This window comes from Carassius auratus, chromosome 30 (assembly GCF_003368295.1).
Source record: "Carassius auratus strain Wakin chromosome 30, ASM336829v1, whole genome shotgun sequence".
In the NCBI taxonomy this organism is placed as follows: Eukaryota; Metazoa; Chordata; class Actinopteri; order Cypriniformes; family Cyprinidae; genus Carassius; species Carassius auratus.
Window position 1 is genome coordinate 4,792,182 of NC_039272.1, and position 13,082 is coordinate 4,805,263.

The 13,082-nt window shown below is 35.3% G+C and overlaps 1 protein-coding gene across 2 annotated transcripts; it reads left to right on the forward strand.

The window, feature by feature from the left end:
* The first annotated feature begins 419 nt into the window (after positions 1–419).
* On the forward strand, positions 420–8,852 carry LOC113048952 (sin3 histone deacetylase corepressor complex component SDS3-like). Of its 2 annotated transcripts, none has more exons than XM_026210936.1 (12): positions 420–634; positions 2,241–2,310; positions 2,398–2,453; positions 3,010–3,081; positions 3,183–3,202; positions 3,274–3,430; positions 3,923–4,018; positions 4,220–4,281; positions 4,640–4,685; positions 4,770–4,875; positions 7,820–7,904; positions 8,272–8,852. In XM_026210936.1, the coding sequence occupies exons 1-12, from the start codon at positions 523–525 to the stop codon at positions 8,368–8,370; spliced, it is 981 nt and encodes a 326-aa protein (XP_026066721.1). In that variant the 5' UTR covers positions 420–522; the 3' UTR covers positions 8,371–8,852. The 2 variants fall into 2 exon arrangements, with proteins under 2 accessions (XP_026066721.1, XP_026066722.1); XM_026210937.1 differs by having other exon boundaries at positions 4,640–4,661.
* Positions 8,853–13,082: the final 4,230 nt, after the last annotated feature.

Below are 13,082 nucleotides of genomic sequence, written 5' to 3' on the forward strand. Positions count from 1 at the left end.
CTGTAGTGTTACTGACTTATCTATAAAACCTAGAAAGTGTGTTTTAGAAATAAACTATTTCACTTAGGTTAATAAATCATACTTGCTCATGAAGAAAACAACAGTCAAAAATTATGATAAACAATTACACGAATATGAGCTTTGCACAATGAATGAAACATCCCTATTCAAACCAATTTGTGGGATGGAAATTAAACTCAGGGTTCATTCAAAGCAATTCCTATTACAGAGACATATTTGTACTAAATTATAAATAATTTCTGATTTTCATGAATGTCTTTTCATAATGACATAAATAATTACCCCCCCCCCCCCCACACACACACACACACACGTCATACTTGCGCGCTAGCTGTTCAAACTACATTTCCCATCATGCACTGCTCGAAAACCTTCACCAATCAGAATCCTCGGCCTACCCATTGAAAAAAAAAGAGGCTCGAGACGAGACTGAAAACGTTGTCGGTGCAGTGTTATTGTTTACACATATATATATATATATATATATATTAAATATAATAAATGGCCTCGACTCTGCTGTCACCCATGGTGGATTATTATAACGACGAGGAAGAGCTAGACAGTGTGGATGAAGATGAAGATCGCAGTTTCAGAGGCAGAGACTCGGAAGAAGGTGATTACGCACGATAATTCACGTTTATTTACCTTTTAATCTCTTTCACGTATGATTTATGGACTGAGAGACATGTTTAATTTGTTAATGATTGAACTGGTTGTAGATTGGTAATGAAATGCTGGCTCTGTTGTACGTGTTTAGAGGTGTTTTCCGTTTAACGGTATTTTAGACCTAACTAGATTGTTTATGTGTCATTAAATGCGTATATTGATATTTTTAAAGCTGAACGATGGTTATGTAAGCATTAAACCGAATTACGGTTATGTATTTTCTTATAGCTTCATGTTTTATGTGATATTCAGCCTGTTGATAAACAGTTAGCAATTAGCACGCGACAGGAAACAAATACATTAAGTAAGTTAGATGTTTTGTTGTTGTTGTTGTCGTTTTCACACATGAAGCCTCGAAGTCATGTGCACCAGAGGATTTATAGTTTAAATGTAACATGTTTTAGGAAACAGATGATTTATGTTGGCAAACATAAACATGTTAGCCTCTGCTGGTGTCATAAACACAGGAGATGCGACTTCTGAGAGCAGATCAAGTGTGCATGACGTCATTTATTTACTCTATCAACTCTTAAAAAAAAGAAAGAAAGAAAACTTATTTTTTTTTTACCTTTATTAACTTTTTCCAATATGTATCAAGCTCATCATGCAGTTCTGAGAGAAATAGATGTATAGCATTCTGTAATGTCACCACACTAATACTGAATTATGATCTCATAAAATACAATTATTTTGAAATGAACAAAATTGCGATTGTCTTCATAGAAAAAATATAGAAGTTCATTGAAAATTGTCCCCAAAGACATTTATTTTTTTCTTTTTCTTTTTTGTGACTTTAAAATGTTACATTTTTTTATATGTATTCTGCTCGTGCATGCCGTTATCATTTAGTAAAAATAATTTAGAAACTACAAATCCCTCTTTAAATGGAATATTTGTGTTTTTCAAACTTCATTGGTCAAATATACAATCAAATGAAGAAGTGCAATCAAAAATTCATTGATATAGAGTTCACAAGTACAGCATTTATTACGGGTAACAATAAATCTTGCCAGTTTAATCAATTTTGCATCCTTGCTGAATTAAAGCATGCAACTGCTTGAATGCAAGTGTCTTTAGAAGCAGCTGATGATGTAGTATTTGTCTATTAGTGTGGGTATTTGTATTTTTACAGCTGCGGGAATGTGTGCTTTGTGCAGTTTGTATATATATTATACATAAACATATATCTGTATTGATTTATTTCACGTTCTACCCCAAGAAAAAGCTTAATATGCAACTCAGCGTATTGCGTTCATATTCTGGGCTATATATCTGGGCTATAAATAATCTGTTTTTTAACCTTAAACCGCATAAACAAATTGCATTAAACCGAATACACAAAATAATGTTCTTTTTAGGAACATCATATGACTCCTTTAAGAATGAGATGAAACTGCCATGCGTGTCCACTAGATGATGCTGTCTATGTGCAGTTATTATCACTTTAATAAACTGGATGGCATCCCAAAAGGAGTTCAGTGGAGTCAAGTTTGGGTTTTGTGCAAGATTCTGTCGTGTTTAATTAATTTCTTTCTGTATTTTTGTTATTGAAGACACAGAAGATGCCAGTGAAACAGATCTGGCCAAACACGATGAGGGTGATTATGTTGAGATCAAAGAACAGTAAGTATTCTTACTAATTTATTATCATTTATTAATGACAAATGCACGCATCATTTCTTTGAGATGTTGTGTTTATGTTGATTTCAGGATGTATCAGGACAAATTGGCATCCCTGAAAAGACAGCTACAACAACTGCAAGAAGGTGACGGGAAATCACTAAATTCACTATTTAAAAAAATATTAGTAGTATTAGTATTTTTAGAAATACACAATTAATTTTGGAGTCAAGCACTTTGAACACGAAAGTACACTGGATTTATATCTTATTTTATTTGCAAATGTTACTGTACATCAACAGTTTCTTAATACGTAAAAAAAAATCTCTTAAAACAACAACAAAAAAAAGACAATTTTTAAATTACTGTTAACTTTAATAACTATTGGAGTATTGCACATGTATAAACTCTCTATAAAACATTATTTTTCTCATTGAAATATTAAACACCCTGTAAGAAATACAATAAATATTAAACCTAATTTTTGTGTTAATATTTAAAATAGCTGCTTGCGCTTGCTTAGAATAAATGGACTAATAGTATTTGAATCCTTTGCATTTATTCGAGCACTTTAGAACACACACACGTTGATAGAAATTATATATGATTTCTATACAGCCGTCTTCTATCATACAGCACACAGAAACAAACTGATTTCTCATTTACAGTTTCTAATAACTAAATGAATATGTATTTCCACAGGCACACTGCAGGAGTACCAGAAGAGAATGAAGAAGCTTGATCAGCAGTATAAAGAGAGACTGCGCAGCGCCGGTGAAGATCAGATATAATAAAGCTTTTACATTTACAACCTTGCATTATTAACTGCGTATCTCCTTTTCTGTTCTTCCCCTCATATCTCTTTATCTCCTCAGACCTCTTTCTACAACTTGAGGTGAGCTGCAAGTTATACCTGTGGATTTGTAAACAACTGTGAAGGGTTAATTAATGATAAATGTCTTGAAGACAGAGCAGGTGGAGAGGAACTACATCAAAGAGAAGAAAGCAGCGGTGAAGGAGTTTGACGATAAGAAAGTGGAACTGAAGGAAAATCTTATTGCAGAGCTGGAGGAGAAGAAGAAGATGATCGAGAATGAGAAATTGACTATGGAGCTGACAGGAGGTTTTTTTTGCAAGCTTTTCTTTATATCGCAGATCCCATTCCTATAGCAGAATGTTCAGCTATTCTCTTTTGTGTTAAAAGAAAAAAAACGGAACACTAAAAGGGAGTTCAAAAAGATCAAACAAAAAAAACACCATAAAAGTATCACTCTCTGGTGAATTCACAAGAGCAAAGTAGCAGTGTCCAATTCATAAATGTATCATTCCTTTGAGTCAAAGAATCATTGTTCTGATTTATAAAAGCAAACTGAATGATTTGTTCACTAGTCCACAATTCAATACACAATGATCCAGTCACAGTGGTTAACTCACTGGAGAGAGAAGATGCTTTAATTATATTTCTATGCTGTTCTTTCATCATTCTCTGAAGGCTGAAAGCCATTCATTGCAGTCTTATGAAAAAAAAAATTGATACAGCCTTGACGATTCCTCGTTTTTGACTTCTTACACATATTCCTTTAAATCTTGTTGGCCGTCTATTTATTCATTTTAGATTCCATGGAGATGAAACCTATAATGACCCGGAAGCTGCGGAGACGACCCAATGACCCTGTGCCGATTCCAGACAAGCGGAGAAAGCCTGCACCTGATATCCTCACCGGAAAAAAGAGCTCGTCTTTTATGCATCTGTAGCTTCAATTCCATTTCTAGTGCTAGTCAAACTCAAGAGCAATGGAATGCATGAGCTTTAGTATTAAACAGGCTGGTGCTGATGCTGTACCTTTAAGAGCTTATGATGTAAATTAACTCTTTTTTTTTTTAATAAGCAGGTTTTCTTAACTCTCTTCACCTCAGTTAAACTATTTACTCACTGATGAACAGATCACGGAGGATCTGAGAACCTTAAACAAGGTAGGGTTACGTCTCAGCAAGACTCTAATTGGCTGCATTTTTATGAAGCATAGCTAAGTACAAATTTCACTGCCTCGCAGATACAGTGCTTTTTGGCCTGATTTTCAATATGTCTCATTCTACAGCAATACTATCGTCAGTCAAATTGAAAAACACTTGCATATCCGTTTGCAGGCCATGAGATTAGTTTTTAAAGCTGCAAAAACAGTAATTATGTACTATTGGATGTACTGCTGATTTGACCGTGATATATCATCTTGATAGTCTCTATCTGTTGTTTTTTTTGTTTGTTTTTTTAAACCGAGATTGCTGAAGAAAATCAAAATGATCTTCCTCATGTGCTTTATTTCCGTTATAGCTTAAATCTCCCAAAAGACCAGGTACGGACGTTTTGTCTTTTAGAGGTGATTCCCCATATACTTCACCAGAAATTCTCATCAGTTTAGCCACAAAGGTTGTGAAATGAGTTGTGTGTGTGATGTTTCCAGTGTCCCCGTCCTCTCCGGAGCACTTCCCGTCGACTCCGGTGGACGCTCCATCCCAGCGCTACGAGGCACGGATCGAGGAGGGCAAACTCTACTATGATAAGAGATGGTAAGCTTCTCTCGTTATTGTGATTCACTCTGTTCACACTGATGTTTCTCATCTCTGGCAGCACATGATGGTTTGTGTATTCATGAGCTCAGTGGTTATTAATGACGGTTTAAAGAGATGATGTCTCAGGGTAAAGCACAGTGACCTTGACCCTCTGATTCCTCAAGAACTCTTCCAGTCACTCGCTAGAGTTTAATACTGACCACAAGATGGAGCAAGCGTCCTTCTGATGATCAATAATGATTCATTAGAGTTACACAAAGGACAGACACATCACAGAGCTGAGACCACACTATCTATCCATCCATCCATCAATCCATCGTTCTATCTATCTATCTACCGTTTTATCTATCTATCTACCGTTTTATCTATCGATCTACCGTTCTTTCCATCTATCCATCTACCGTTCTATCTATCCATCTACCGTTCTATCCATCTATCATCTATCCATATCATCTATCGATCTACCGTTCTATCTATCCATCTATCCATATCATCTATCGATCTACCGTTCTATCTATCGATCTACCGTTCTTTCCATCTATCCATCTACCGTTCTATCTATCATCTACCGTTCTATCTATCCATCTACCATTCTATCCATCTATCATCTATCCATATCATCTATCCATCTACCGTTATATCTATCGATCTACCGTTCTATCGATCCATCTACCGTTCTTTCCATCTATCATCTAACGTTCTATCTATCCATCTACCATTCTATCCATCTATCATCTATCCATCTACCGTTCTATCTATCGATCTACCGTTCTATCTATCCATCTACCATTCTATCCATCTATCATCTAACGTTCTATCTATCCATCTACCATTCTATCCATCTATCATCTATCCATCTACCGTTCTATCTATCGATCTACCGTTCTATCTATCCATCTACCATTCTATCCATCTATCATCTAACGTTCTATCTATCCATCTACCATTCTATCCATCTATCATCTATCCATCTACCGTTCTATCTATCTATCTACCGTTTTATCTATCCATCTATCATCTACCGTTATATTTATCTATCTACCGTTTTATCTATCCATCTACCATTCTATCTATCCATCTACCGTTCTATCCATCTATCCATCTACCATTCTATCTATCCATCTACCGTTCTATCCATCTATCCATCTACCATTCTATCTATCCATCTACCATTCTATCCATCTATCATCTATCCATCTACCGTTCTATCTATCCATCATCTAACATTCTATCTATCCATCTACCATTCTATCCATCTATCATCTATCCATCTACCGTTCTATCTATCCATCATCTAACATTCTATCTATCCATCTGCCATTCTATCCATCTATCATCTATCCATCTACCGTTCTATCTATCCATCTACCGTTCTATCCATCTATCATCTATCCATCTACCGTTCTATCCATCTATCCATCTATCCATCTACTGTTCTATCTATCCATCTACCGTTCTATCCATCTATCCATCTACCGTTCTATCTATCCATCTACCGTTCTATCTATCCATCTACCATTCTATCCATCTATCATCTATCCATCTACCGTTCTATCTATCCATCATCTAACATTCTATCTATCCATCTACCATTCTATCCATCTATCATCTATCCATCTATCCATCTACCATTCTATCCATCTATCATCTATCCATCTACCGTTCTATCTATCCATCTATCATCTACCGTTCTATCTATCCATCTACTGTTCTATCTATCATCTATCCATCTACCGTTCTATCTATCCATCCATCCATCCATCATCATTATAAAGGCTTATTTTTAATATATATATATAATTTCTTTTTGTTTTTTTTTTCTTCATTTTTTTCAGAATGATTCTGGCATTAAAGTAGCATGCAATGCAGAAGAGGTTATTTAAGTGTACATTTCTAAAGCTGGAAGCGTTCAGATTTATATCGTGTGTGTGCTGTAAGCTGTTCTCTGTAGTATCTCAGTTATTCCTGTAGCTGTGTGTGCATGAGCTTGTGTGTGTGATGAAGTTTCCTGAGACAGGATTCAGGTCATGCATTACAGACATGGTGTTTACCGCCGTCTGTGTCATGATATCATCCACATATTCTGACACGCAGTACTCAGTACAGACTAAATACATGATCTATATTTCATTGTTTGTGTGATCGTAGTGCACAGGAAGCATGTTGTTTAGGATGAGGTCTGAAGATGACTCTGTCTTGTGCATTTGTGACATTAAACGTCAGGAATGCCTCTGGAGTTTTATGAGTGTGTCAGCATGCATTCATCCAGTCGTGCCCTTTAGACAGTGGGCTGCCGTAGCTTTCAGAAATGCAATCCAACCGGAATATTAGTGTGCAGATGAGGAGAAAGTGAGCAGAGGAGGACGTGTGGTCTAGGGTGATACCACGGGCATTAAATGTATAATGTTCCATGTACATTAAATGCAGTTTTATTCTGCTATTATACTATTTATAGTTATGCTGCTATCTGAACTCTTCCAGACGACGTTTATGTGAGAAGTTTAAAGCCACAGGCGACTCTTGCTCTGTGTTTTAATAGATGACAAACTCTCTCTCTCTAATTAGTGGCGTTTGCATTGCATTGCTTTTGTGCCCTCAGTAAAATAAATCATAGTTTACTTGACTTGTAAAAGTGAGTTTGCAGTCTGTATTCACTGTGATGTAACAAAAAGATTTAAGTTGTCCTCTTTAGCAGGTTGCACGCCAGAAACAAACACACAGTGCGAACGGTATTTGTGATTCACAAACAGAGAAGTTTTCCTGTATTCTGTACTAACTGTAATGCAATATGTGTGCTTAAATATAATGCAATAATAAAAGGAAATGGCATGCATAATTGCATTTAAGAAAAGCTCACATACAGTACCCCTAAAGGGAGTTTTCTCTAAAGGTCTTTCATTTAGTTCAGGATCTCAAATGACCAATGCTGTTATTGTTTCAGGTACCATAAAGGTCAAACAATCTATCTGGAGTCCAAGGAGAACACCAAGATCAGCTGTGTCATCAGCTCTGTGGGGACCAATGAGGTTCGTGTCTGATTCTCTCCTCTGATTGGTGCTAAACAAATGACTGTGCTCTTCAAAACTAATGAGCTGCTCAGAGGGGGAATAAACAGCAGGTTATTGAGATCAGCACAAGTGCATCAGCTCTTATACACTCTTATTTATTATCTTCTGCATCCATATAAAACTGAACGAGGATGTCTTTCCAGTAGCTTTTGTCTCATTTGCATCCTTTTAATGCCAGCATCAGTAGCACACTGCATAGATCTGGACGTTTACTTGCTGAGCCAGTGGAGCACAAATCACTGTTTGGGATTCGTTTGGATGCTGGAAGAAGGTGGTGCAGGATGAATACTGAAGTGCTTTGTCTTGCTTTTCGACTCTCTTGCAGATCTGGGTGAGAAAGACAAGCGACAGTACGAAGATGAGGATCTATTTAGGACAGCTGCAACGAGGGGCCTTCATCATCCGACGCCGATCTGCAGCGTAGACGTCCTGTGTGTGTGTGTGTGTGTGTGTGTGTTTTTTTTTTTTTAAACAAACATTTTTAAGCTCTTCCTGTTTTACCAAGTCAGTTACTACATGCATGAAATTTCCTCCTGCTTCTCATATTGTTTTTCTATCACTCTCACACATATGGAATAGATTTCCCAACGAATATCATGAAATGTTTCCCGTTTATGTTTATTTTTGCCTTTTTGTTCTCTATGAACTTTGCGTTGTATGTGTAATGCAGTCTCAGTGTCTGAGGTAAGACTCAAAGAGCTCAAAACACTTTGGGATTGTATTCTATTACAGTGAGGCATTTACAAATCGTATTTAGTTGTATTTTTCTTTTCTTTGATATGTAATGCCATAATCTGTTCTCTCCATGCATTTGAATGTTTACAGGATTTGAAATTACTTTGCTAGTTTTAATTTTGTATTCAGTTGAATATTAAATAAATTTGGCTCAAACAGTGCAAAACAACATTTGTTTCTTGTGAACAGTTTTTGTGCTGTAAGTTGACCTTGTATTCTACTTGCATGTATAATCCGAAGCATTTATTTACATTGTATTTATGTTCTTGGCAGATGCTTTTTTATATTTTTTTATTTTTTAAACAAACAACTTAGATGTTTGTAGAGCCTAGGTAAACTAAGCTTAGATCTCACGGTTTGTATTATTTTTGGTGTGCATGTTCTGTTTATATTCTAACAATGATTAAAGCACTAGTTTACCAAAAAAAATGAAAATTCCCAATTTAAGACACTTTTAACTTCACATGAGTCTGTCTGCATTGAAAAAGTATTCTGGTCCGAATCAGCGCAGAAATATGGACAGAAAACAGTCCAAATGTTTTCTGAACAGATATGTTGGTTTATTTTAATGCACTTTTTCACTGCAGGAATTGTTGTTATGGATTATGGACTCGTATTTTAGCTGGAAGTGATAGTTTAAAGTTATAACACCTTTATGATAGGTTTGATGAGGTTATTTCTTCATCAGAACAGATTTGGGTAAATTTTGCGTTATATAATTACCTCAAAAAGCATCATCCTGTCTCAATCAGGAGAGGAATATGCACACAAAATAAGTTTGGGGGATTTTTATGAGAAGACAACAGGAGATAGACTTCACTGGAGGAAGCGTTATTATGGATGATGGTCTTAGAGCATCTTAATGATGGATTTGTTTCTTACAAACACACAGCTTCACTTAGATTTGAAACAGATAAATGAAAACTAGACTGTTGTCCTTGTGATTTTGAGTCTTTAAATACTCTCTCTTAATTATTATTATGAATTCGGAAAGACTGAACCGACATGTCCATTTTAAAGTTGTTTTTTTCTTCTTCAGGAAATAGTCCTTGGTGTCGAATCAATTCATGATGTTTATAAGACGTCTTGCATTATTTCCTGACAGAAATGTTCTCCCTTGACATCTTGTTGCTTGTGGTCAAATCGTACTTGTTTAACAGCATTCAATAAATAATCATCATCTTTGTTTTTGTATCATGCAAATCAGCAGTGATGTAAAACGATGTAAAAACGAATAAAAAAAAAAATCCCTATATGGGAAAAATTATTCTAGAATCAAGTCAACAACAAAAAAAAAAGTGTTCACTGTAAATGTGGAACCCATACATGGAAGACTACACTGTTAAAAACATCGGATTGATGCCTAATGTTACCCTCATATGTCAAATTTTAAAACACAATATTTAAACCCCTTTTTAAAGACCTGTCACTAATTATTGCATGGCCTCTGTAAAAACACAATCCACACAAACTCATTTAGTCATTGCATTTAAATGCACGGTTCCTCCAGTCGATCAGAATTAAATAAATCACCAGTTAAATCAATGATCCCTAATTACCGGAATCGATATCAGTACGGGTCAGCAAGGGTGCATTAGATACAAATACATAGTAATGACCAAGTGATATATTCTCATCATCTATTCTCTAGAAATAGTCTTTAAATTATTTGGACTTGGGAAAAGGATTCCATTAAGGCTTTTCAACGCTGAGCAGTTAAGCCACTTCAGCCATCCTGAAGGATCAAGTTCTGTTTAATGGGTTAATAGTTCATCCAAAAATGTACATTCTGAGAATTTTAAATCTCTAAACTTTGTATTTATTTATTTTTTGTCTCTTTCATGCAAACAAGCAGCATTATATTATATAATAAGTGTTGTGAAGACACTTTGTGTGAGGAATGGAACTTTGTAACCTCGTGATGCCATAGAACCTTTCTCTCTCTCTCTCTCTCTCTCTCTCTCTCTCTCTCTCTCTCTCTCTCTCTCTCTCTCTCTAAATGGTTCCATAAAGAACCTTTAACATCTGAAGAGGCTTTCTTTTTTAACCTTGGTACTTTGTGGAGGTTCTTCAGATTATAAAAAGGTAAGAAAGAGATGGTTCTTTAAAGAACTTTTTGAAAAAAAAAAAAAAAGGTTCTTCTATGGCATCACTTTGGAGAACCTTTGAAGCACCTTTATTTTTTTTTTAAGTGTAGCTCTCAAATCACTTTAGCAATTCTGCTTTTAAACTTGGTGAATGGTGAAAATGACAAAAAAAGTATTTTGAATCTTTTTGGATGGGGGGGGGTTGAATGTCTTGAGGGTGATATTTCATTTTTTAGCGTGTTTTTTACATCTGAATTCTCAAGGTGAAATTTGAGCAAATATATATATATATTTTATATAGAATTGTATTTTTCAAACAGCAATTAAACCATATTCAGTTAAAACTCAAACTTTGAAAGTATTATATCTAAATTTCAGGTAGTAGAGAGTGAAATTTTGTTTCACTTAAGTGAGTTAAAAGATGACAAAACTATTCTCTTTATTCACCCAAACATTTGCTGATCCAGATTAGAGTTTCTTTTCCTGGACAAAGCTTTATGGATTATGGTCTCAATGGTGGATTTGTTTCTCGCAAACACACAACTTTTCATTTTAAGTGATAACTGTGATGTTTTTATCGTTCTGACGGCACCCATTCACTGCAGAGCAGCCATTGATGAGACACTGATGCAATGCTACATTTCTCCAAATCTGATGAAGAAACAAACTCATCTACATCTCGGATGAACTGAGAATCAGTACTTTTTCATTTAGGGCTGAACTATTCCTTTTCCAAGCTTGATGTAGTTATTTAAAGTGGCTGCATGCAATTTTCTTCTGCTTGTTCTTGTCTTTCATCCAACGCTTTTGTCTATATAATCTTTTCCCTCATTTCTATTCAAATATGCATTGTGGTGTTCAGACCTTCTTTGTCGAGATTTATCATCTGCTTTAAGTTGTGACTGTGAAAATCCATTTGTTGTTCACAGCCTTTCTTTTTACATCTCTCTGATTAACATATCTCTGGCTACATGTTGTATTCTTGCACGCTGATGCTTAACAGCTGCTGCATGAATATGTGATTTTTCACACACCTCTGTTTCTTGAGGGGAAATTAGAGCCGTAGAGGGAATAATGGCTTAATTATGTGTTGCGAGTCTTGGTCAATACCTGCACGAGAGAAAGTATTAGTTTGTTGGTCTATATGAGCTGTTTTGTTGTGTTTCCACAGTGTTTGGTGCAAAATCTTAAAAAAACAACAACAACAACTCGCTATTAAAATGCAATCAAATCTTGTGCATTATTTGAATTATGGACAACAGATAAATCACCCTTTGCTTGTTGTTTGCATGCTTTTTTGACTTTTTTTGCATGCTTTTTTGACTTTGTTGCATGCTTTTTTTATTTAAGTCTTTGTTTTGTTCTATAGAGCTGCTGCTGTGGGAACGGATGGCATCACTATAGATCAATAAAGCCGCGTGTATTCCACGTGATCGAGTGCAGCAGGGCTCAAGCACAGCGGTGCATGTTGCATTTGTTGCTTTTGTGCTTTCTACAACCTAGCGATTAATCGATCAGCCCTGTTCTCTTCAGCCTACGTCTGATTACTGCCAGAGAACAGCGAGAGTCGGAGAACTGCTCTTTTATTGAGAAGAAACAGATGGAGAAGTAAACATCTCGCAGGAGTCAGGAGTTCACTACTTGACAACATGACGAAGACATTTCAAACATGTCTGTGTGAGAGTGTTTATAGCATCTTCGGGTGAGAAAAAGCTGCTTTTTAAAGATATAATAATTCACATCAACTTTCACTGTATGTTTCAAAATAACTCATTGTGTGTTCCGCAGAAGAAAGACAAGTAGGTTTGGAACTAAACTAGTGAACTATTAATAAACAATTATTTAAGTCATAATATTTCACTCATATTCTCATCACATATTTTCAATTCATTTGTGGCAATCAATCAAAACTCTGATTCGGTCATTCATATGCATCACTTAATATTCCTGTTTTGAATTTTTCATGCACTATACAGTTTTGAAATGTATATAAAATGTATATAAAAAATGGAAAGACATTTAAAATGTTGTAAAAATTTATATTACAATATGTTTTTCTTTTAATCAAAGCATGACAGTTGACATACAATATATGACTATATAAATATGTCAAGTGTCTTGTGTGTAAATTTTGGAAATTGAGATTTATAATATCATCTAAAAGCTGAATAAATAAGTTTTCCATATAGTTTGTTCGGAGGACAATATTTGATAATCTGGAATCTGATGGTGCAAAAAAAAAATAAAAAAAAATACTGAGATAATCGCCTTTAAAGTTGATAAAATTAATAATTAGCGATGCATGTTACTAATT

Coding starts and splice junctions, on each gene's coding strand:
- LOC113048952 (XM_026210936.1), top strand. CDS start 523: ATGGCCTCGACTCTGCTGTCACCCATGGTGGATTATTATAACGACGAG. Junction 3,203..3,273: donor ACCTCTTTCTACAACTTGAG/GTGAGCTGCAAG, acceptor AATGTCTTGAAG/ACAGAGCAGGTGGAGAGGAA. Junction 4,686..4,769: donor GGACGTTTTGTCTTTTAGAG/GTGATTCCCCAT, acceptor TGATGTTTCCAG/TGTCCCCGTCCTCTCCGGAG.